The sequence below is a fragment of the Megalopta genalis genome, chromosome 19 (assembly GCF_051020955.1).
Source record: "Megalopta genalis isolate 19385.01 chromosome 19, iyMegGena1_principal, whole genome shotgun sequence".
Lineage (NCBI taxonomy): Eukaryota > Metazoa > Arthropoda > Insecta > Hymenoptera > Halictidae > Megalopta > Megalopta genalis.
In genome coordinates this window covers 2,868,734-2,896,197 of record NC_135031.1, presented here as the reverse complement: position 1 = coordinate 2,896,197, position 27,464 = coordinate 2,868,734, and the positions used below count along the sequence as shown (strand labels likewise).

The 27,464-nt window shown below is 37.6% G+C and overlaps 1 protein-coding gene across 2 annotated transcripts in view; it reads left to right on the top strand.

Moving 5' to 3' along the window:
* LOC143260748 (retina and anterior neural fold homeobox protein 2) overlaps nucleotides 1-27,464 on the top strand; it is a 77,219-nt gene that overhangs the window by 19,341 nt on the left and 30,414 nt on the right. For both annotated transcript variants that reach the window (XM_076527304.1, XM_076527305.1), the window contains exon 2: nucleotides 12,902-13,134. In XM_076527304.1, the coding sequence (XP_076383419.1) occupies nucleotides 12,902-13,134 (233 nt within the window). The remainder of the gene's footprint in view (nucleotides 1-12,901; nucleotides 13,135-27,464) is intronic.

The window sequence follows — 27,464 nt, the reverse complement described above, 5'->3', positions numbered from 1 at the left end:
ACATCGGAGCGGTCATAATTTTTTGCAAAAAACGTTTGCGCGCTCTACAATTCCGCGGAATGAAAACTGTAATAGTTTCTTAAATTATCACTCAGATCTTCTGATGAAAGTCTTCTAACTCGAAAAGGATGTGAATAAAATTAAAAACCTGGTTTCCATTTCCCTGTTTCGCTAAAAATTCTCTTTCCCGAGGTACCTCTGTTTACAATGGAACCGAGAGAGGTGGTTCAAAAGTAGAAGATAAAGGATAGTGTGGATGGCTGGTTTTCCCCACAATCTTTTCCGGTCTGCACAAAACTTCGTCCATTTCGGGGAGCATTTCCAAAATGCTTGATCGGAGAGGCTGAAATCGAAATGCAGTCAACTATACATTTCAATATAAAATTTAAATTATTACCAATTTCAAAGTACAAAAACAATTACAATCGTTTCCAAATAAACCTGCAGATTGCATTAATATTAACAATACGGTCACTTTAATTATATTATTATTATCTTCTTGTCTTGATCGCGAGTGTGGATAGAGTTTTAGCAGACGATCCCTTTATCCTGTACCAGCTCAGTACCATGCAGACAATGAGTTCTCGATGATTTCTATTCGGCAAAATTTGCAGAAGCTGGAAAATTGTCAGCAGCAATTCGATCATTAAGTATCCCGTCTGGATAGAGCTCGTTCGATGTTCGTTCTGGCAAGTCCTCGCGGCTCATTCGTTATGTCTCCCATGATCGGACGTCGGACAGTCAATTCCCCATCCGCAGAAATCAAATTCAGCTGACTGGTCAGCCGTGCATACATTAAACGGGCCGCGAGCAAAGGAACAGTGAAGTTAACGAAACAGGTGACGACAGTCGACCGGTTTATAAATAAGTTTAATGGTAATCGAAACACGAGACCTCATTAAACGAGTTTACGCTCGAGAACGTGTATGTGTAATTATTTCGGCAGGAAATAACAAATTAATCATCACGAATCGTACCATGAAATATCTATATTAAATTTCAGACGTACACTCTATCGCTTCCATTAACTTTTAATCGAAGGAGCAATCTTTTCGCGGACTGTTACTCAAATATTTTGCCAGGTGAATCAGGAACTTGATAACATCTCTATGCAAATTATAATCGTTTCGACAGGCACAAAGTCGTAATTTTAATTAAGCTTAGAGTGTATTTCGTGTGTATCATTTACTAATAATGGAATCATGCATTTGAGTCGTCAGCTGATTTTAATAAATCAGTCGATATCCGCGGCTGATCGCAGCAATTTCCATTTCATTAAAAGATGCGTCTCACATTTAGATTTCAACGTACTCTTGCATCAGGAATAATGAAAAGATAATTTACATCTTATCTTAGTTCTGTCTCACCATACTTCTGTCCTTATTCATTGTATTCTGTATTATGAAGCAATTTACAGTCTTCGAGATACAATGCTGCCAATAATTATAGTCTCAAAGTAACTTTTGACATTTTTAGTGATATTTAAAAAGCAAAAACAAATCATATTCGTATATTTCTGTACTAGAAATAATAAAAAATGCGAATACATAAATATGTCTTGTTGAGTTTTCGTTTAGATATCAGGTACAACGTGAAAGTTACTTTGAGCCTATATTTATGCACACCACTGTATCTTTACGAATAATAAAATTGTGCAATCCACGAGTAAAAGTACAACAGAAAAATAATTTAAAAAATCTGTATCAAATCTTCGAGGATTCTTCATGAATGCCCAAAGTGTTTGCCACTCCGAAGACAACAAGTTACGTTGACAAACGACAACACTGTGCATCCGAGGACTAAACAACCAAAGGAACAAAATTGCTTCTCAAAGTTGTCGCTTTGAAAGGCCATCGCGTCGGGACCTGGATTTCACGTCTCACTGACGTAATCGTTCACCGAAAGCGGTTCAATTTCGGGAAAACAGATTGTCGCCGGTATTTCGCGTTCACGGGGGACCCGATGGTATCGCGACGGTGTAAAGCGGTCCTAGCCCCATTCGAGCTACTTAAGAGATTGACACGGAAAGATAGTATAATGGACGAAGTGGCCGAAGAGGAATCGTGGCCTCCTGGATCGAGCACCGGCTCTAATGGGCCAACACTGATCGCTGATAAATTTCGAAACGCCACGGGCCCCTTTTTGATTCTTCCCCCGCGGCATTAAGTCAGTCAAAGAATCGATTATGCTCGATAATGAAATCGTGTTAATGTCCGCCGCGGAGGATTCTACCATTCGTCATCGAATCTCGTCCGCCGAGATCTCTAAAAATAAACACTCGAATCACTACCTAATTTCTTTGTCAACTTCCGCAAGGACGTTTGTATAGAGGAAATATAATTATTGTGCCAAGAATCCAGAACCGAGGATAAAATGACTTTCTATTCAATGACATTTAACTAGTTAGTTGTGTTGCGAGAATCAAGCAATGACGAGTATACTCGTCAAACACAGAGTAAATGTCGCTGCTAAAATATTGGATCAAAAAGAAGGTTTTATTTTACATAATGAACAATTTTATTACTAATATTTACTTATTCACTTAACATTAACGTGTAACTGGTTAATTGTCCTATTTTTGTTAGAATGAGTATAAATGAAACATAAAATTTATATTTATCATGTATTAAACGCTTTATTGCCGACGACTGGAGTATGTCATTTTATTTTCATTTTATTTCCATAACGAATGAACTTCATGCTTACAGGTTATTGCTAAACATGAACATTATGAGTCTTACTCGTGAAAGAACAAGAGGTTAATAATTTCCCTAACAAAATGAGAAACTTTTCCTTTCTCGTTTGTCATTAGTTGCTCTCATTCGTAGATTGTGATAACTAGACTGCTTTTGTGGATGGACTGGATTTTATGTATTTACCATAAAAATGAGTAGATCAAATACAAAACAATAAAAATGTTAGAAGAAATTGCAAATATTGTTACTCATGTAAAGCTATTGAGGAAAGAAATTAATGGCTATGTAGCTCCTGTATTTCGTAATTAGTCCGGATAATTTTTGATATGCACAAACATCCGCAGTCTAATGACAACAGAATAATCAAATTTTGTTTAATGTAAGAGATTCATTTTCGCCTGTATGAGAGAGAAAGCAGTGGTAACAGTCCCAAAATTAGGGACTGTAACCCCATTTCTTAAGATATTTTACAAACTAAATGGCGAAGAAATTTTTCACTCGAATCGTGAATATTCGAATGGAGAATTTCATTGGAACAGTAATTTTGAGAAAATGTCACTCATTCGAGTACAGCAAATTCTCCCTAATTTTCTCTTTCAGCTTGTAAACAAATTTGAGAAGAGATGGTACGGTTATTCGAGCCTTGTAGTTCGTTTTTATAGTTGTTGACAATCGGCAACTATAAACATGAGCCGCGAGGCTCGAATGATCGTATCTCCACATCCCAAATTGTTCATTTTTGTTTACAAGCTGAAGGAAAATTGGGGAGAATTTACTGTAGTACATTAAGAATTGGAGTTTCTGCTGTCTGCGAGCGAGAACAGGGTATACTGGGTGTCACTAGCGAGTTTTGCTTGCGAGGCTAACATTGTCAAGTCGAGAGGCGGCTGTGTTCTCCGCCATTAACGCCGATTTCCAATTACACCGTGAAAACTTTCACTTTGCGACGCGGTGTCGCCTTTAATCCACGAAAACTCGAGCCACTTGGAGCGATACACTCGGTGATCTCGATATAACGCAACAGCGACGGCGCACCACCACTCTGCACCTGCCCCGTAGAATTTAATCACGATGGTTACTCTGTCCGACCGAAACCAATTATTGCGCAGACGTACTCACACACCCGGAGCCCGCTTACACCGCCCAGTTATGCGGACGTTCTACATGCACCTACACAAATCGACGTAACCCGCTACGAATATAATATACCCACATTAATTTTACTCCTAACGCATCCAATTCTCCGTGTTTATCGTCGCCGAAATGCTCTCTAACTGTCGGCACTTTCTTACCGTCATTTTGTACGTTCGATCACAAAAAAATGTAGCAATTATTTGTCACAGTTGTATGTCGTAGTTCAAATTTTATATCGAAGTTAAGATTCAGTGGTTAGGTTCCGTTTTATACAACGAGACGATTTCGTTACTAACAGATTGTAATTAAGCTAACTGCGCTAGAACTATGCTCCCGAATGTTTAGCGAGACTTCTATCATTGATTTAGCGACATTACTTTGGAAAAGTAGACCTGCGCTCCGCAAACGATATTTAACCTTTTAGGCACGACGCGCCACTATAGTGGCTTGCTCTAGTAGCTCACTCGCTCATCGTTTGAATCAAATAATCGTCTTCATATGCATTGTTTCACACTCCTTTTGTCTTCACATCGATTTACAACAGTCTACAGGGTGTCCCAAAAATGTCTCGCAATCTGGAAATGGCGGGTTCCTCGGATCATTTGAAGCAACTTCTTCCTTTACAAAAATTTTCCCCGAGGGACCGTTAACGAGTTATTAACGAAAAACAGTGACCAATAAGAATCGAGTACGGCTAACGCGAGGCCGCCCAGCCAACCAGCGCACGAAGCCCAGTTCTGATCACTGTTTTTCGTTAATAACTCTTTAACCGTGCCTTGGAGAAAACTTTTGTAAAGGAAAAAGTTGCTTCAAATGGCCTGAGCAACCCGCCACTTTCGGATTGCGAGACATTTTTGGGACACCCTGTATATACAGTATCAGACTCTGTACAGTACACATCGGACTCTGCCGTTCAGAGAAATAGCCATGCGCAGAATTCAGCCGTACCTAAAAGGTTAATATCCGAGCCGAGACGCAAACAGTTCCATTGACTTCGAAAAATTTCGATCGATAAAATGTGTGAACTGTGGAATAAAGTTCTTGAGATGTGACAAATGTAAAAATAGTATTCGCAATGAAGACATCTGATTTCTGAAAGAACATCTGTTAAAACGGGATAAATCGAACAGTTGTCAGTGACGTATGCAAATCAGAATACGGAAGTTGATTAAATGAATTCCTAGAGATCAGAATGGTATACTATTTTTGGTCCAACGTGTTTCAATATGTTTATATTTCAGGCATGACAACGATGGCTGTAAGTGAATGAACCGCTCGCACGAGAAAATAGGAGACGTACGAGCAGTTTCGGATAATATGTTGCCCGGAATATCGGTAGCATTCATGAACGATAACAATTCCGTGGCCGTTTCGAATCCAGACTTCCGCCTCAATTGGCATCGCGCGCGATGATAGACGCGCGTCAGAAATTGAATTACTACGTGGAACCTTTACCCGGAAATGGCGGAGTTCGTGTCAGGAACTAGATCTCGCGTAATTGATCAAAAAGTTCCGAGGCTCGAATAAACGATCAACGATTCGAAACTGGAACTCGTTTCCACATCTTTCCTACTATCCCTCCGTACAGGCTTGATCAATCGTTTAACAAATCAAATATCATCTGTCTTGCATAACGCAGTTTGCGAAACTTTTCTGGGAACGGTGAATGTTAAATGAAATAGTAAATTAAATTCATTATACAGGATATCCCAAAAATGTCTCGTAATCCGGAAATGAGGGGCGGGGTCGTGAGATCATTTCAAGTAACTTTTTCCTTAGCGAAAATGCAATCCACGGCTTTGTTTATGAGTTATTAGCGAAAAGCCGTGACCAATGAGAGGCGAGATCAGCTGGCGCGAGACGGTCGAGCCAATGAGCTGAACCTGGGCTTCGTGCACTCGTTGGCTGGATCGCTTCGCGTCAGTCGAGCTCGTCTCTTATTGGACAGTTTTTTTAGTTAATACCTCGTAAACAAAGCCGCGGATTGCATTTTCGCTAAGGAAAAAGTTACTCCAAATGACCTTAGGAACCCTCCATTTCCGTATTACTAGACATTTTTGGGACACAACGTATAGTGTGGGTCGCAGAAAGAGAGAGAGAGAGAGAGAGAGAGAGAGAGAGAGAGAGAGAGTTTCAGATTATTCCTTATTTAGAAATTTTTGTAATACAGTTTTGTAGAAAACAAACCTGTACTTAATTGCATCGTGGGGTTCTCACTAAACACATCTTTAGGTACATAGCGCCGGTTTGAAATCTTTTTAACTGCACTATGTCTAAGCTTTTTTCAGTCAAATCTTTTCACATGCAACAAATATTTGCATACTATTAATAATTTAATGGTCTTCAATACATGGGTTCGATAACTAACAAGAAAACTCCAAAAAGTCAACAATTAAAAAAAAAATAGAGTCGCATTAATTTCTTTTGTTTCAGATTTCACAAAAGGTTATGAATTTTAACATCTTAACACTATGGGTTCTTCAAAGACTGAGTTGTATCAAAAAGAAGTTCGATAATTTTCTAATAAGCAATAATTTGAGATGAAGCCGTTACGTAAAGGTTATATGATAAAATAATTTCTTGGATCATGAATGAAATTGCCGTTAATTTTGAACAATCTTCATTAGAAAACTACAGAGCGTTAATCATTTGCGTACTAATAGTTACGCTGCACTAATGTGTTAGGTTGTTCTAAAAGCAATATCGTCTTCTGAAGGAAAAATGTAAGCGCTTTTTAATGACTAGAGTAAATTTTATTCAATGATGTATTGACCATTTTGTTTTATATCCTCCTACAATCCAGTGCTAGTAGATGCCGCCCTGCTCCTTAATTCCTCTATATTTTTCTTACATTGATACGAAAATAACTTCATATCCTTAATAACACTAACATCATGATATTAATTTTATAACATTAATATAACCTCGTCATCGCATAAAAACATTAATAAAAAATTACAAGATACTATTTATTATTATATGGTATAATTGCAATATAGTAAATTCTCCCTAATTGACCATACAAAAATAAAGTTATTACATAACATAAAAATGGACAATTTGGGAGAGGAATTGTCCAAATTGTCCATTTTTGTGTACAAGTTGAGGTTCAATTAGGAAGAATTTACTGTATATTGTTTTGGACGCAATTAGGTTTCTATGTATTATTTATTAACGAAATTATTTTCCGAACAACCTAACATTTTGCAGATTCACATTATAGTTAAGTCGTGATATCACAATTACATGGCATGTAAGGACAACTGTAACATTTCTCGAGTGCCATAAACAGGTCCTAAAATCACAAATGGGAATAAGATCGAATAATACATCCAATGCCATGGTAAATTCTGAAACAAAAAGGGATGAAACACTTTGGACCGCAAAGGGTTAAGGTCGCTCGTGACTAGACATTGAAGACCACTGGTCCAATCTTGCGGGGTCCGGATCCACTGAGATCGAGGGTGACGCCGCCCCGTCCCTTTGAATCCGAGACGATCGTTCGAACCCGAAACAGAAGTTCCTCTGTGCATGCTGGGATCGTCGAAGGGGCTGGGAACACCCGGAGGAATAAGGGTGCGGAACCGTGTCTGGTAGCGTGGGTGCGCTAAACCGGAGGAGGCGAAGGAGCGTACCCCGGAGCGAAGGAGGACGTCGGTGTTGGCACTCTCGGGGGCCATTATTGATTGTTGTTGATAATTAGCCGGTACAGGCGCGTCAATCACGAGGCAAGGCGAGGTTATTAGGCTGTTGGTTAGCACCGGGCCGATACCGCACACAAGCACAGCCAGGATACGTGCTCGTTGCGCGCAGCTGTCCGTGTGTGCACGGGAACGCCGCCGCCATTGAGCCACCCGATTACCCCCCACAATTCGATCTAATGCGCTACGCTGCGACGCGAGAGAAGGTTAATTATGCAGTTAATGAGAGCCTGAATATATATACCCCACGGGGTGTCGGGGCCCATCGGTGAAAAGAGAATCATTCGGTGCTCGTCCGGATTCGATTGTTGGATTTGGTTATGGATCGGCAGCACCGGAAAACGGTCTTCCATTATCCTTCCGCTTTGAATTAATCGCGTTAGACTCGCGCCCTTTTACATGCTTCGTTCCGTGCTGCGTATAGTTTACTCACTGAAAACATACCGTGCTTCCACTCGAAAGGAATTCGCTCTGATGGATGTAACAATGTTGTCTCTCCTCGTATTTACAGTGCTTCGAATACCATCTTCTGGCTATAATGGAAACCGTGGAATCGGTTATCAGTAGATTGCGAATCTTCACGTGAACCATAAATGATCCAAGTCGCTCGTAAGAAACAAATATAAAATAAATATGTATCTTCTTTGTTCATAATTTTAATAAGCCAGAAAAGACGTAACATTGCGTTCTTCATTTATGATTTTCTATTTTGCGAATATATGTTTGCCATAAATGCATAAATGCGGTCTAGTTATTAGACATACATACGAACTACAATCAGATCTTTCCAATAAAATGTTTGTATTCACAGTCGGGCATATTTGATTGAAATAACAAATTCCATTTTATTCGTAGAAAATATTCCAAATAGTATTCGAATGATTATTCGAACAAAATTATGTTTATCTGTATCAACGAATGCAATTAGTATCTGTTAATCGTTTTCTGCACCTTGAGCTTAAATTCATTATCTCTCGTGTGCTTCTCCACAATAACATTTGTCTTCAAATAAAAGATCGAATAATTGAAACTGAATAGACGCTTATTAAAATATGGTGAAAGTTGATTGTTCGGTTGATTAAATTGTCACGCGCCGATACTATGCAGACAAGTGGTGAATAGAAACTGTTACCGAGACCAAGTAACGCTTTCAGACGATCGCGCTTTTTTAGTTCAAGTAGACGGTTCGTACAACCGACAAAATCGTCGACTCACTCCACACTAGCTACATTTTATAAGAGTATTAATAAAATATAATACTATCTGTGAGGCGGTCGAAGAAAGTGTTTATTAGCTGCGATAGTGGGGTGAACGATCGCCAATTGCTCGCGCGTCCCTGCAAAATCAATTTCTTCCCCGATTACAGTGTTCACGATCATGGACACTGTAATAAGAACGGATAATGGGAAGGTGGCGTAATTTACATGGAAAATGACCATGTAATAGTTGATCGGGAGTACAAGTTACGCGGTCACCTGGCAGAACTTACGTATAATAACGACGATGAAATGTTGCGGCGAGCTGTTTATCGATACCCAATAAATCCGCAAGAACCTTAAATAATTAACAGTAACAACCACTATATCTTCGATCTTTTTACTTAGCTTCTTGTACTTCGATTTCTTTCACGGCTATGCTTAACACTTTTTCGTCCTTATTCCTCTGTAGCCCGAATTGTTAATACAGTGGACCAAAAAAATGTTCGTACACCTTTTAAAGCGCAATAACTATTTTAAAACTGAACTAAATGATTTGAATTTTTTTAGATGATAGAGGGACTAGTTTCTTTTTTAATTTTACTATTATTTGGAATGGCAAAAAAATTAAAAAAAACTCGTTTTTTAACTTTTTTATCTGAGCCTATAACGAAAATTTAAAAACAAAATTTTTCGTAGAACTCGATAACTTATAGTATGTGCATGTTGAAAATTTTATCGAAATCGGTTCACGTTGTTATGAGTTACAACAAATTAAAGATCGCAAAAATTGTAGTTTTATCACGATTTTAATCAAAAACTGTAATACAAAACGAGGGTTTCTATTTTTTTCAAATAATAGCAAAATTAATAAAGAAGCTTTTTAGCCATCGTCTAGTAGATTAGTTTCTTTATCATCTAAAAAAAATTCAAATCATCTAATTCAGTTTTTTAGGCCACTGTATGAGTTCAAAATAATGTATATAACTCAAATATTAACCTCTAAATATAAAACAACAGCTTTATAATTTTTAATGAAACAGGTGATGAAAGAAAAATAACAGAACACAGTATTTTTACCATATTGCAGCTAAACGTGAAATGATATTAAAACGCAATGATAAATCAGTACTTGTGACTTCAAAATTATACGAAGTGTTATGAATGGTTAATAATTTCCCTCATATTATTATAGAACGAAACAATTTTTGTTTCTTGTATGTCTTCATTTACTTTTATTTCTATGTTTTCATAACAGTAGAATCAAATTTTGTATCGATTTAGAAGAAATGCATAACGATCATATTTTAGCAGATGATACACGAAATCTGACTCGTTGTAACGCGAGGGTTCTTTCCACTTGGTGTGAATTGTTTCCCGGGAAAAGTTCTCCGACATCGATCGATCGTATAAGAAACGAAGCTGGAAATTGCTCCATTTTCGTCGGACGAAACCGAGTCGTTTAATTGGCTGTATATCGGCGGATTCGCGACACACCACGCAAAACAACCAAAACCAGAGCGTTCCCTTTTTGCAGGCCACCGCTCAATTTCCGTGGCGCGACATTGAACATCGATCAAATGCTGTTGGAACGTTGATTCCAGCGATAAATTGCCGAATCCCGCGTAACGAAAAATCCAGAGACATTCAGAGTGGCTGGTAGAAGTGAAACAAGCGAATTTGCAGCCTTTGGAAATCGCTTAAAAATTTTTTGAACCTTGACTCAGAAGCAATAAAGTTACCTCCGCAACTGCGCGATCACAGATATCGATGTGTAGCTTGTATTTACAATGTTTAAATGTTTCAACGAATTTGAAGAAATATTCTAATTTCACATATATTTTGAACACGATTTTAGGATTCTCACAATTGCAATTCTTTTGAACACGGCTTAAGAATTGTCACAATTTCAATTAATTTGAACACAGTTCGAAAATTTTCGCAATTGCAATTAGTTTGAACAGAGTTTATAATTTCTCACAATTGCAGTTATTTTGGAATATTGTAGCGAAAAATGTCAAGAGAAAATGTTGATCAAATATGGCGGTACAAACTGACTGAATAATTAAGAAACGTGTCTAATTTCGTGTTCATTTAAAAAAGAACAATGTAGTTTCTAAATAGATCGTTGCTATTTTTAAATGGTAGAGATAGACACCACGAAATTGTGATTCTTCGCTTGGACATTGAAGTGCGAAGATGTTCCATCGTTAATAGAATGTTAGATAGGTGTCACCATTTTTAAAACGATAATTGATGTCGTCCGTTTCCGAAACGACACGTGATCTTGTGTAATGTCTATTTTTATCTGCCAATTCTTCCGAACTCAAACCTTCTTCCGTTGCCACACGTCGAAACGATGGAACAACGAGAAAAATGAGGGCTATATATTTAGCGACACGCACCTCCATTTCATGACGGAATCGATAATTAATTATTCGCATAAGACTTGTTAATGTTCTGTTAACTGCAATTTGATGCGTGGATCAATTACAGCCCATGCAACAGTCACTGCATTATGCATCGTATAACGGCGGAAATAATTACAAACCCGGTGTAAATCAATAATCGTCAAAGGCCCACGGTGTTGCTTTAAAAATTGAATGACCTGCGCGAATGGATCGCTAATAAAAACGTTTCCGTTTAATTCCGGCTGAATTTTAATTCCGGAATTACTGAAATGCTTCCGTGCATTCTTACAAATTAGCCAGGCTATTTAAAACGAGCGCTCACGGTCATGTAACGTTAATAAATAATGATTTTCAATAAAAGGACGAAGTCGCAAATATTTCAGACTGCTGTAATTTCGCTCGGATAAAATTGGAAAATTTCTCTGCCGTTGAATGCTGGTAGAACCGTGTGCAAATAATTAACTTCTGCATGCGCTCGCTGAGATTTACTTTCTAATTATCCTGAAACTAGCTTTCTAAATAGAGACAGAGATTCGTGTCGGTAGAAAAAGTTTACCTGCACCCTTCGAAAACGAATAAGTTTTTTAAAATTGTACTAAACTACTTGAACTTTTTTAAATCAGAAGAACTATTTTATTACAAAATGAGTGAACATAGTTTTGCAAACATCACAACTGGTTGGTTTTTTAATCTTATCCGAGCTTGTAACGAAAATTTAAACATTTCCACGATTTTTAATTGATTGTAGCTCATAAAAAAAGAAAATAAAAATTGTTTACGTTTATTTCAAGATATTTATTTCTTGTCTGAATCATTTCAACGAGAGTTGACAGTAATACAACAGTATTTTGAAATTCAGTCTATTTTGCATTCGTTCTATTAATTTTTATTACAAATGCGGAAACTCCGTAGTCTAAGTTACTGTGAACTACAAAATGGAATATTTAAATTTTCGTTACAAGCTCACATAAAGTTAAAGATCACCATTTGCTTGTTTTTCTTGTTATTTCATCAAACTGCAATTACTGCAGAAATTCTTTTACCAGTTGTCTAGTAAACTTGTCATTCTAAAATCTCAAAAGAAAAATTCAACTAGATTCCTCCAATTTGAAAATAGTTGTTTCATTTTATTCTTGCGTGTAGAACCGGGTATCTTCCTGTTAGCAATTTTTGTTTAGTAATTCTTGGCAAAATCTTCTTTTTACACTTTTATGTCGATTAACATTTCGTGAAGAAGAATGTGCAATATTTTAAACAACTAAGCTTATATTGCATAATAGAATATAATATTATGTTAACTAATATTGTGGACATATTGAATGTACACGCAAAGGTTAAAAAGTGTACGTCGATTTTTTCGACCGAGTGTACGTTAGCCGGAGTAGGAAATAAATAAGAAAGAATTCGAAAAATATGACGAACGCTGTAAATTACACGGTATACAGCCCGGACAGATTCCGTTAGTTTTTGTATATCTTACGAACGATGATGTTGCCGTTTTAATCCCATTTTATTTGGTACAAAGAACAGACAAGGGGAACCGGTCAGGAGAATGTCGGAAGCGACGGAACAGGATAAATTGACGCGCTCGCGAAATCCAGCCCGCTTGCGCGGCTGACGAGCGTTACAACACTTGTAATAGGTAGCATTATACGCGCATAATAGAGGTAATAGCTTGGACTGGATAAATCGATCACCATTACCGTAGCTATTAACCGTAACGACCGTTTCCGAGGAGACCTGACCACTCCCGTGGGTTCCAGGTGAGAACAGCTGCAACTCTACCGGCGGCGGCAGCGACGAGGAACTCGGGACAGGCTGCGGGGACGATTTAAACGGGAACGGCGGCAAGAAGAAGCATCGCCGAAACAGGACGACCTTCACCACCTACCAGCTGCACGAGCTCGAGAGGGCCTTCGAGAAGTCTCATTATCCGGACGTGTACTCCAGGGAAGAGCTCGCCATGAAAGTCAATCTTCCGGAAGTGCGAGTCCAGGTAAGTCGCTCGCTACGATTTCAAGGCTCCGATGTAAATGTTAGATCATGCCGTAAGTCTTGTCGTTTCTTATCGTCATAATATTCATACACACGTCCGTTTAGTCGATATGCTTGTACAAACTTGTAGACAAAGACGCTGATTTAGAATTCATTCTCTATGTACTTTTTCTTCCAAGCAATCTTAAACATTGTTTTATTAATAGCTGGGTTGTATTTTACGATATAACCGAGCTAAAATTAATTCTTTGATCTCGTCGATAAGCTTTTCAAATCCTTCGTGTTTATACCTTCGTTAAACTCTTCGTGAGCTCTTTCAGTAATTTCGCTTTAATTAGGAAGTATTTTTGAATTTTTTTTATACGATCATTGTGTTTGTAATGTATGTAGGTATAGTGCAGAAAGGTGTGAACGTACTGTAATAGTCTATTGATTAAAAAGTCATTCAGAATGTTACTGGATGTTGGGTTGAAGTAGTTGAATAGACAGTTTTATATACATACATACATATAGCAAAAACTGTATTACAATCAAAATTTGATTTTAGGCAGAGCTGCAACGTTTCCAAATAATATAATTTTTGTGTCATTATGCTTACTATTATCCAAGTTATTGTACGTTTTCTGTAATATATCATTTTTAATGACTGCCAGGATTTCGATATCAACGTACACTTTAAAAAACATTCGAAGTAATCAATAATTTTATTGAATAATTTTAAACATTATTAACTTTAATAATGTTGCAATAATCTTGTGAACGAGACTAAAGAAGGACAGAATTATTTTGACGAAATGGCAGTCGTCCTTCGTGCCTGTTATTAGCTTTAGAACGACAAGACTTACGGAATGGTGTAAGAAAGAAGTCTTTCAATATGCCAACTGCATTGTCACCCACATCTGCAATGTTACAACCGGATAAAATAATGTTATATCACAACGAACAGAAACAGAGTGAACAGTCGCAAACAATTGCGACTATCATACTTCATCTGTGTGAGAATGAATAGTAACTGCTATCGTTATTTAATACATGAAAGCGATTTATTAATTATGAAATTAATATAGGATAACACATGTGTAAGAATCACGAAGTAAATGATAACAAAATAGTACAGATAATAAAAAAAACAATCCAGAAACAAACTACCAAAAGAATTAAGATCATAGTGCAATAATAGTACAATTGAACGTTACAGTGAATGATCTAAAAATCTGTAATCGCAATAATTGCACGAAGATCTGCAGCGGCCCGATATAAATTCTCCGCGTGATCAAAGATCGGACGACAGATTAGACCGAGAATAATTATATAACGCAGCGCGGTTAATCTACGTGACATTTCAAGCCGGTTCAAAGCGGCGTCAACGAAAATTCATACATTTTTAAATAATCGGCCGGCGACGGAGTCACGCGACAAACGAGGAATTAACTCGTTAACCCTCACGACACCGCGATCGCATTACCGGCAACAATGTGGAGCGGGAAGAAACGAGAAAACAGAAGAAAACAAGGAAAAAAAGGACGAACCCGGCACAGTGGCTTGTATCGAGCCGTGTGCTCGACCAACCACCGACAAGCTTTATTAAAAAGCTTGGCGAGCCACGAAGCTCTTTAAACTTCACTCACGAATTACACTCTTTGACGCGGGGCTGGCGCGAGCCAGTTTTCACGAGGCGAATCACGTTTTGGTTTCGACTCTTTCGATTAACCTCTTGACGTACAAATAAAATGGAATTTAATGCGTCCGAAAAATACTATTTCATTTGACTCAACCGAAGAGTTATGTGCAAGCTGGGAAAGAGAATGTTTTATTTTGAAATTTGGATTACTGATTTGTGGATGCAACTTTGTTACTAGTACCGTCAAAAAGATGGGAAGGTAGGGTATCTTGAACATTTTAAACAAATCAGAATCGATGCACGAGTGAAGCAACTAAGTAATGTAATAATATACTGCACAACGTCCGCTGAAAACAGCTTTTGACGAGTTAGACTCGTCAAAGTCTACAGTGGCACATGAAATGAATGACAACCCTGTCTCGTCATTGTATGTAAAGGGGTTAAGAGATCTTTTTCACATTTTCTGCCACTAACTTGTAAGCATTTCTTCGCGAAGTAATGAACAAACAGCGGGTCTTTATATAGAATAAAATTCCAGGGAACAGGATTTGATTGAAAATCTGTTTCTTCCTTTGATGATTTTAATAAATGGAGGAGAATGTAGGAATGTCCTTAAATATTATACCTTTAATGTCTCCATTGTTTCCAATTCCACCTACATATTTCTATCATAAATGCATGAAATCCGCAGTCTGGTAATGAATAACATATAACAATTCATTCCAATTCATTAATCTCTTGCACTATAATAATCAGTCAGTCAGGTGACGAACGTTTTAACCGTGGATTTATACGCAAAATAAAAATTGTTTGGAATAATTACAAGATACAAGAGCTACATAGTCATCGATTTCGTTTCTTAGTAATTTTAATGAGTCGAAAGTAACGCAACAGTATTTTTAAATGTTTCTAGTGTTTTGTATCTGAGCGACTCATTTTTGTCATAAATGAATAAAATCTGCAGTCTAGTTATTAGAATCTAGGAATGAAAATAAATGAAGGCATACAAGAAACAATAATTGTCTCGTTCTATCACTGGAGTTATTAAAAACGAAAAAGTGCTAATAAACGCAGTTGTGCAAAAATCGTAGTGCAGAAGGTTAATTACAATTCGGATTCAAATCAAATTGGGTAACTAGTTGAAAATAGTTACTCTATTTTACCATCTCAAGTGTGATAAAATTTAATGAAGATTTCGAACATTATCTTCTAAAATATCGGTTAGTCCTTTATTTCAAATCGAAGTAAAATTCAATATTTCTATTGTCTATATTTGGCGATCACAATTAATGCGATATAGAATAAATATGAATTTTCGTGCAGAAATTTATTAACAACAAAGGAGACACATATTGCGTGAGAGGAGATTCAAATTATAGGCTTTATATATTTTTAACGAACGGTATTATTCGAAACAATTGACTGTGTACACTACAAATTTGTTAGTACTTGTAATTTCCTCTATCTGAGCAGACAATAAAATCTCGTTTATCAGCTCTCGTGTGAATAATATGTAATTTTCCGTGCAGTCTATTGCCGGGAAAAAATTTTGAAGTCCTTAAAAATGCTGAAATCAGCTCTCAACTCATCAATCTAGAGCTTTAGAAATCTTAAGTAGAAGTGGGGTCGTTCTTTTTTGTTCTTTCGATACTCTACAGAGTGTACGCAAGCTAATTACATGCATTTTACTATGCACGAGCTAATATTGAGCAATATGTTGGAGCCTATGCAGAATGCACATCGTTCATATTTATAGCATAATTTAGAACTCATTGAGGTTTATTTAAAGTTACAATAGATCTAGTTTATAATCTGCAGATTACTGATTTTCGTGCACTTAATGCACAATGCAGAAAGCATTTACACATTTAGTTTAGCTCTTTAGTTTAGTACTCGTCAGCAAAAGAGATTCGTTCCTCAATTTAATTTTTGAAATGCAGTGCATAGAATTGGTAATTTGCGTAAATATACGTCGTTATTATTAGAACTGTGCAATATATGATACGTTTTCATACATCTGGACATAATTTCCACTTCTTTCTTTGATTCCGCTTACAATGCAGAGTGACTACATTAAGTAAACGTATTTTACAATAAAACATATATTTACAATAAAAAACGTATTTTACAATAAAACACGGTTTCAGTAAATTCTTCCGAATTTTCCTTCAGTTTCTAAATAAAAATGGACAACTTGGGAAGAGTAGATACGATTATTCAAGCCTCGCAGCTCTTTTATATACTTTCTGATTGTTAACAATTATAAAAACGAGGTGCAAGGCTCAAATAATCGTATCTTCTCTTCCCAAATTGTTCATTTTCGTTTACAAGCTGAAGGCAAATTCGAATTTACTGGAGAATTTACTCTAACACGTTACAAAAATTCCGAGTGCTCCTGTACCGTCTCATTCTAACACGACAAATCCATCATGATAACACGGTTTCCAAATAACACGATTTACTAATCTTGGACTATTCTAATAAAAAAAACATACGATCCAGTTACTCTAATTAGAATCAATAGAAAAATCAACTGTGTTATAATAAACTCGACTGAAATTATTTCGTCTCTAATTATCAGCAATTTCTCCTCTAGAAAGGTATATTAAATTTTCTACCTTAAATGCACGGTATCGCCTCGGCGGAGAAAGATAAGTGCAAGGGGCCGAGAACGTAAAGACGAAAAACGTAAACTTACTCGAAGCGGAAATCTTCGATCAACGACGAATTATCGTTCTGGAGGATAATCAGCGGGATTTTCAGCGATTCGTGACGCGATCGTTCGACCGATTTATTATCCTCCCCCGACCCCCTCCATTTTTCTCTGCGCGACGCGAGTGTCGAGGGCGTGAGCGCGCGCGCACAACGAGCGGTCCGGGGGTTAATGGTAGCGTTTCCGTGCAAACAATCGGAACAGCAATCGCCGCCTGACGCTGGCCCGACGTATTCAACTAAATTAAATTAATTATGTGCGTGACAGCGATAAAAGCACGCAGTCGCATGCGACGACGCATCGATTAGACTCCCGGGGCCACGAGCGTGTACGGTGCACGGCCCGCCGCGCCGCGTCGCGCCGTAGTTCACCGCGGCCCGGATAATAACCTGCCCGCTCTCGCAGCCTTTACGAGCACCTGCTTTTTTGCCTGTCGAAGCGCGGAATTGATTTTTCACCGGGTTTTTACTTCGCCCGTTCGATTGCTCGGGAACCGGGGAACGATCGGCGAATCGATCGGCATCGAGGGGCGGTGTTATCGACACGTTAACGTGCCATCCACGGCTCGCGAAATTCTATAAATCGCTAGGCTCCCGGCTCGACAAAACGCTGCTACTCGAGAGAGGTCTTCGATAAATATCTTCATTTGCAAAGATTACTGTTCGCTCTGAACTCTTTTTTTGCGGTTCGATGTATTTCCTCCCATTTACTTCAGAATTTGACATAGCGTAAAGGTGTCTAATACGAGAGCCACTTGTTTTGAAATCATAATTTTCGATTAAAACACGCGCTAATTAAAAATGTATGCACGCATAAAGACTAAAATTTGTGTCCTTTTATAATCTACTGGAAAATATGAGGAAAAAATCCGCTTTTACGTAATACAGAAAAAACTAGAAGTAAGCAAATTCAGAGATTTGTAAAATGGAAATTTATGTTTTTCGCCTTTTTTCACATATTCTAATGCTATATTATTCAATTATGTCCTTTGCAACCTATTTAGAACACTTCATAAATACTACGCTTAATCTTCGGTAAATCTCCTAGTAAATCAGTAAAGTATTAGTTTGTTCGAAAAGTAATTTCGTTCTTTTAAAATTGATCAGACTGTTTCCTAAATGGAAAACAAGACTTGTGCGAAAATTGAGTTTCAAAGCAACTAAAAATAATGAAAATGGTTAATACATCCTTAAGTAAAATTTACTCTTGATATTAAAAAGAGGAAATATAAAATTACTTTTAGAACTACCTAATATGTAACCACTAATGCAGAAGCTAATATCGAGTTTGTCGTAAGATAGGGCCACTAAGGGTTAGCACTGAGATGTGCTGTTTTATGAGAATGATAAGGAAGGAAGACGGGATAGTCAAAAGATCTTAGCTTAGGCGAGATGTGGATAATTTTGAAAATTGGTATCAGTGGTTAGAAAAAGACGCGAGAAAAAAATTGAAAGATATAAGTATTGCTTTAGAGACAGAAAAGAAAATCGAATCAAACTTTAGAAGTCTGGAAGAATGAGGAATGGTGCAATAAAACAATAAAAAAGAATAGAACAGAAAAAAATAAAACAGAGCAGTAGTAGGGTAAGATAGAGTAAGAATGAGAGAGAGAGAGAGAGAGAGAGAGAGAGAGAGAGAGTGAGAGAAAGAGAGAGAGAGAGTGAATGAATCGAATCATCGACATTTTATTTAAAATTAACATCATCCGAAAGTTCTTCGTTCAAGGGGCCTTATAAATATCTTTTAAGAATAAAATTATGTATACTCTGTAAAAGAAATCATTTTAGAAATAACTTTCTCTCGGTATTCTGACTCATAATGGACACCTGTGACAGTTGGAAGTGATTCTAACAATAGGGGAAGTTGTAAATAATATTTCAAATATCAAGATTCCATGTCGTCAGCTGTTGTCACATCAGCACGCCACGCTTTCAGAAACTCCACGTTTCGTATTTTTACGACCGTTTTCAATCTAGCTTCGGTTTAGGTAAGGGTTAATACCACACAATTTCAGAAAAATTACACTAAGCACCTCCAAACATTACCAGAACTGTAAACTAAATTTTAGAATTCATGATCTGTAGCAATGGACGATTTTTATTCTGTAAATAGTTTAAGGTAGATGTTTTTCAAGCAGAATAGTCTTTATATGGTTAGACAAAAAATAGCTGCGATTTGCATACTTTTTACATACGTACTTGTGAAATGAAAAATTCCAGCTTTCCCATGGGTCAAGAAACGGGCTTTTAGTTTTCTATTTCTATCTTTTAAGTCAATATATTGCAAAAAATCGCCTTTGCTAGAACGTCGATTGCTCGCCGTCATTGCTGCGAAGAATCAGAAAAACCAAAATAAAAAATTTCTATCAATTTGCAAACAGAAATGTATTTTATAAAGCGGTGCATACGGATTTTTGAAAATTTTATTCATTACTGGAATGAAAGTATTTTGAATTGAGAAACCCTTTTTGTCGAAAACGAAGCAACTTCAAGCATTTACGAAAATCAAACTATTGGGACATTAACAAAATTGTAGACATGTAGTTTCCAATATTTTATATCTGTCAGTTCGAACAATTGAAATTGAATAACAATGAAATTTGAAAAGCTTTGCAAGATTTCGAGTAAATCCATCCGATTCTCGCATGAAAAAGTACTTGTAGTAGACCACGGAAACATTTCAGCGACATTTCAGTGTCTCCGATCGGAATTTTACAAACCAACGAGTTGTCTCATTGTCTGTTCACTGAAACTGTAGTCTAAAGCCTGAACTGGAAAGTTTTATTTCCACTCGAAGCAATTATTCCGTACAATTTAAAATCAGGGACACATTTCTTCCATTAATTAAGAACGTTCTTGCCAGTAAAAATAAGAGAAGAACACAATTTATTTTTGCTGATGCTCGCGGGCGTTTCCTTGCGTTGTAAATAAGCTATAAATTAAATGCAAATCACCTCGTTGCTTCCATTTGATGGTAATATTACTTCGAAAATCTAATGGAAAACAGGTTCCTCAATATTTACATAGTTGAAAGTACTAAATACATGGGTTAACTGATAGTAGCATAATTGTCTTTTAGCGCAAAATTGGTGCAATTATCAATAGAGTAGAACTTCGATTGTTCGCAGCACTGTAGCCTGACTCCTGCATTATCCAAACACAGCTCAATTCAAGGCAATTTCACATTGCAACATTATTCTAATTAATTTGGATAACCGTGTTTCCCCTGTTTTCCATTTCAGCGATGAAATTGGACACAATGTAGATCAGCGATTCTCAACCTATGATAAATTCTAAAATATTTCTTTCTATATTCTGAATTTTCCACTGTCGTTCTATGCCTACAGCATGTGACAAAGGTTTTGCTTCTATTCACGTCTACATATTTATGCGAAATAGGATTTTCTGTGATGACAGCAACGAAGAATAGACATAAAATAAAATTAAATATTGAGCCTGGTTCGCGTTTAAAATTAACACAGATTGAACCTAACACGAACACACTGATTTCCCATATTCAAATTCAACTATCTCATCAAATCTTATAATCTTCATTATACTTTTCATTTCTCTAAAAAATGAATTCGATTAATCCGAATTCCTTTTATTTGTCCACATTTTTCAACCGTTTATTGGTTATCACGTATCGATCAGTTGGTACGCGGAAAAAGAAGATTGGCAAGTGCTGATGTAAACAAAATGTTTCGAGATGCACCATTGTCAACGTAAAGCAGCCAATGTCCCAGAATACCTATACAGCATTATACCAACTGACTCGATGCACCCAATTGCGAAAACTCCGTCGAAGCGTCTCTCTAAGGGTGGCTGCAATAGGAACTGGCGTGGGAGACTGTGTTTGAGGGCGCGACGGCGTGAAAGGGACGAAGGCCAGAATCGGAAGTGTTTTCCCTGTAGAGGGGTCTCAATTAAAAATTTAAATTGCGTTTAAAAGCTGCCGGCGCCCGTTCCCGCCTCCGTTGTGCTTTTTTCAATCTTCTGCAGAGGGTTGATTCTCCGTTAGCCTCTCTTCCCGTTCCTCGGCATCGACTTCGTATCGTGTAGTTGAACGGTAGAGGACGGGAACGCTGCGCCCTTAAGGTATACCTAATCGCTTAAGCTTATTACTCGAGCAGACTAGGCGAAGGAATCAGCGGCGTTCCTCGCGAAAAGTGAATGGAGAGAGACGAAGGTGGAGAGACGGGAAGCGACGAGACGAAGAGAGAGAACGCGGCTGGGTGGAACGGTTGCGAAACGTGGAGGCGGACGCACGTTCGGTTTCATCATTTTTAATTGATAGCGCACGCCAATCCTATCTGTCGGATTTATTAGGCCGGTCGACGAGATGGTTTTGCGGGAGGGTGGAAGGGGCTGATAGCGAAGGGAAAACGGAGCTTTTATTGGACGAGCCGGGCTGTTCCGGTGGCAGGGGCTCCGCTCGGCGGTCACCGTAGCCCGATTGCGACCGGGAAAGCGCGTTTTCCAGGTTTTCAGCAAGCCTACGCCGCATATGCGACCCCCGGATTGATTGCGGAGATTGCCGCTGTTTTCTCGCGATAATCATCGTCCGGCCCGCGGAGGTTTTATTGGCCGCGTCCTGCACGCATCCGCCGATATGGAAACGCCGAATTGCTCATTAAGCTCGTTAAGCTTATCGTAACGTCGCGCCGCCATTCTAGGAAAAAGCCTGCTGCGACGATCAACAATGCCCAACGATACGACGCGGTTCTGACGATCTTTACAATTACAGTGGCCCATAAAAGTGTTTGAACACCTTTTAAAACGCAATAACTTTTTTAAAACTGGACTAAGTGACTTGAATTCTGTTCAGATGATAGCGGGACTGATCTACTGGAGATGATCGAAACGCTTTTTTTTAAATTTTGCTATTGCTTAGAATGACAAAACAAAATAAGGAGTTCTCGGTTTTTAACTTTTTTATCTGAGTCTATAACGGAAGTTTAAAAAATGATAGATCTCGGTATTTTTTTATCATTCCAAGAGATAGCAAATTAAAAAAAAGGTCTAGTAGACTAGTCCCTCTATCATTTAAACGAAATTCAAGTCGTTCAGTTGAGTTTGAAAAAAGTTATTACGATTTAAATGGTGTACAAACACTTTTGTGTACCATTATATCTACTCTCGATAGGAAATATTCCATCGGAATCATGAATATGATTGATAAACATAATTGTTTCAGCGATAAATTAAAACGCAAATTAGGATTGTGTATATAGTAGGTAAGTAGGATGGTAAAGTTAATGACATTTTCAAAAACTATTAATATAACAACGGATATTTTTACACTTTTGTCAAATGCAAAACAATGTATGTTTTTATAATTGTTTTATTCGTTGTCGGTCGTTGTATGGAAACTATATGCATCGGAATACTTGATAATATTTTAAGTGATAAAAATGACAATGGAGGTTGTCCAAATGTTTTCTAATATGTTTGGAAATAATTGGACGCGCGCGCTTTCTTAAATCATCACACTATAGCTTGTAAGAAACACATAAGTTCTGTTATTAAAACCTTCACGATCAGATGAAGAAATATTCATATAAAATATATGAAAGTTTGTTGCGGATCTTAAAAGAAGTTTTGAGCTATTTTTATTATCGGCCAAAATTCGTTTCTTCAGGATGAAAACACCCATCATGCATGTAGATAAGTGGTTCCCTATTTGTCTATTTATCTTTAAAACTACAGTAGGTATAAAAAAATGGTTAGTATAAAAATTTAATAGTTTTTTATCGTTTTTAAGGAGACATTATTAAAACGATAAAAATGTTCTGTTTAGATAAAAATTGATGACAAATATGCTATTAGAATTAACAGTATATAAAAAAAGCATTAATAAAGTGATAAACGCTCCAATTATTAAAAATTATTTGGAAATAACAAAGTATTGGAACGCTTGTGAATGATTCAAACGATTGCACTCGAAAGTGATATTTCAAAATGTACATTTTACTTCGAACATCCATAAGTTCTACAATTATCCAAATATTTAAAAAATTTGTCAACATACATTTTCCAGACGTTCTATAGAACATTGTCACGTAGATCGGAAAACGATTTAAAATGTGATACGTGAATGTTTTCTTTCTTTCTTTCGATACAGTAAACCGTTTGACTTGTTTCTGTTTGCTTCGCAAGTCGTATTCGCATCAAAATATGACAATATAAATAAAACATAATTTGTCGAATCACCGTGTGATACGCAAACGGGTGAAGCAGCATCGCAGGACATTTTATGCAACGGTTTTCGAGGCGCGTATGAGGTTTAAAAGGCAATTTTCGTGATTCGTTATTGGAAGCGGAAGGATTCAAATCGGTATTAAGTATTGTAAAAGGACGCCGAAAAGGTGAATGGAACCCGGTAATGGGAACTCGATCCTGCGGGCTGGCGAGCAAGCTGAATCGTCAATTATTAAATGTTCGCTTCAATTCCTCGATGGCCGGGGCTTGGGCATGGTACTCCTTTTTCATGCCCGGTAACATTTATTTCCTTTCCGTTTTGTCTGCCGCGCGAACATGAAAAGTTATATTGAAATTGACAGGAACGAGCTTAATGAAACGTACATATTTCTGCCCGATACGACGGCTTCAAAAGGACGTTAAATCTTTAATCTATAGCTCGCCGCTTTCCAATCTTTTATCGGTCGACAACCGAGCGTACTCCTCCATCCCTCGATGCACCGTCGGGACACACGATTGTTGCGCGTTTAACGTTCCCGTCACGCGATCCAAGTTTCACCGAAGAACGGGGAATAAGGCATAACCGACTAATTCGACGATTTGCGCCGAGTGACTAGGCCCCCGAAGGGAATCGATACAGGGGTGAGTTTCGTTGGAAACACTTAACGAATTAACTGCGCCGGGAAACACCTGCTGATCGCGGCGCCTGAATTTTCTGCGGGAAATTGCTGAAAACCAGTCGCAATCAGAATTCATTAATCAACAAGTTTATGGCCAGGGCTTGAATGAAACTGTTAAAACGTTCGGTTGGTTTCGATGTAACTGTTATTTCTTGACTTTTAACTTTTCTGTTCTAAAGAGAGTTTTATTTAAAGTATTTGAACAAAAATTTAACAAAATATCATACTTATGTGTATTTCTATATTAGAAATAATAGAAAATACCACATTTGTATTGGCTGCATCTATTTTTCTATTGTTAAAGACAGATGAGTTATTCAGGTTATGTTTTAAATACACCACACTGCATATTCAAACTATGCAATTTAATCAAGCTGCTGTCTTTAAACTAGAAAACGGACAGTCACAGATTTTTTGGCTAGCCAAATATTTATATTTCTCTGTTTTTATCATTAAACTTTTTAATGAAAATCGATCTTGACGTAACTTCTCGAGGCGTTATTTAACAAAAGCACGCACCTCAGCATGATAAAGAATCAGAAACACAACGGAACAGCATAATAGTATAATTTAGCGAAACGAAGAGGAAGTCGGCGGCATTCTGCTCGCAGGACCTGTTGGAACTGCATTTTCCCGGCGACCACCGCGAATGGAATCGACAACAGCGGGAAGCACGGCGAAGCCAGCGGAAAAAAGCGGGCAGATTGATTTTTCGCGGTAGGCCAACTAATTTGGAATCGAGAGAGAGAGAGAGAGAGAGAGAGAGAGAGAGAGAGAAAGTGAGGGGTCAGAGAGGGAAGAGCGAACCGGATGGACAATCGTTCCGCGCGCTCGGCCGTTCGACGATTGCCAATTGGAAAAATACTCCAATTCGATTACAATTTTTTTTCGAGGCTTTCGCACACCACTGCCCGGGGAAGGAATTTCAAACCAGTTGCCTACGACGAGAAATACATTCGTCGGTGCCGGGTCGGCGGTGGCCGGAGGGTGGAACGGATGTGAAACTAATATCGAACCTGCAATCGTTTCTGAAAGCTTTTGAGAGCGCAATTTAAAAGCGATCTTCCCTGTTTTCGTTCCATTTACAAAGAAAATCCGGGTGTCGCGCTCCCGGTATAATACTTTCGACAGCGTCGAATTGTTAGCGTTGACCGCGGTCTTGAACGCGATTTCATTGGTTTAGACGATTCTTTGACGAAGGTTTCGTTCAGCCATCGAACTAGAGGTGTGCGATTTATTCGAGTCGAGTAATGATCGATCTTTTGAGGCGAATCGAGCTCCTCAATCTCTTGAAATCGACGAACTGTTCGCGAAAAATTCGAGCTACTTGAAAAACCCGAAAATCTGAGAAATCAATTTTTGAAGCGAACTAAATCGGAAACCGCTTTATTTAATAAGGTATGTTAATTAAATCAGTATCGAGTTACTTGCAAATTATATATATTAGCTATAATAATATATATAATACTATTATATATTATATATATATATATATTATTCATATTATAATTATATTATTATGTTATATAATATGATATAATAATATATAATATATCTAATATATAATTTCATATATTTGTACGTCGAAGTAAACAAAAATGGACAATTTGGAAAGAAGAGATACTCGCTTTTATAATTGTTGACAATCGACAACTATAAAAACAAGCCGCAAGGCTTGAATAATCGTCCACTTTCTAAATTGTCCATTTTTGTTTCCAAGCTGAGAGTCAATTAGGAAGAATTCACTGTACCTCGAAATCTTAAGAGCACTTGAGTACTCGCCATTCGAATTTTTCAAATAATCTGAATTTTTTCGACAAACACCAGTTCTTCGATATTTCGCACGCCTCGAGTCGTGTTCGATATAGATCCTCGAGCGAAGCTTGATCTCTGAACGCGAACGCGTGTGCTGCATGACGAATGTTCGTCACGTCGAGCAGGAAAATCATCTTGCAAGAAATAAAGGACCGGGGAAGAGCTTCCTCGCGATGCTTGAAGTTATTTACGTTAATGTCACGTTGGGGCGTAGAAGTCACAACACAAAGGCAAGAGAAACGAGTGTTCTACCTGGGACTATTCTCTTGTACACATACTACGCTAATGAAGTTCTACCGAATATGTCCCCTCGAACCGTCAGACCTCGCTTGAAACTTTAATCACGTTGTTTTTGGGACTGACAGCGCTTTATGTCTTACACCTTGTACTCACAGTTACGTCCCGCATGTTAGCATGCACTCTTCGTAAGTGTACTCAATTTTACTTTGGAAATTCACGGCAAACAAACAGGAATTTCAACGTCACCTTTTTTGTAAGGAAAGAGACTCTTGCGTAAAAGACACGATAACGAATAAATAGAGCAGATTTTATGCGTTTAGGGTGTTCTAAACTTTATTTTGGAAATTCTCGACTCGGTTGATCAGGAGTTTTATTTAATTTGATCGCTTTCGTTACAACGCAAGATACGTTTGTGTAAAGGAAGCAGGAACGAACAAATTCCAGTAGGTTTATGTATAATTGTAGCTTTTTTTTGTGAAAAATTATACACTGTATATACAATAATTGATTGCAATTGTATTCAGTACTTAATGAAATAGTTAAACAGTTAAATTTAATTAGACCATAAATATTGGTACATTTAATATAATATACATCCACACTGAACATCACTTCTTCATAGAATAAAAACGTAGTTAATAATAGTACCGAAATAAATAAAAAAAGAAATCAGAAATGAATAACTTAGGCGTCCTGGACCACGGGATATAATCCATTATTATATATATATATATTTAATCCATTATTAAATTATGCTGTCACTCGTTAAAATCGCGTTATTTAACAACGACGAGGTACAGTGCTATTTTTTTCAGTTTCAATTGATTAAGCGATATTCAATCTACTAGAGATAATTACATATCGATAATATTTCATTCGCATCGCCAGCCATCAGTTATCAGAATCGACAACATAACGTCTAACTTCTAGAACATTGAATCACACGCTCGCTGGCGCATCGTATAATGAATTTCATAGAATGATTCAATCTACTCGTAGCTCTCGCCTAAATCAACCGCCGCGGATCCGAGGGAAACCCAGCCGAGCTTGCCGTACTCGTGG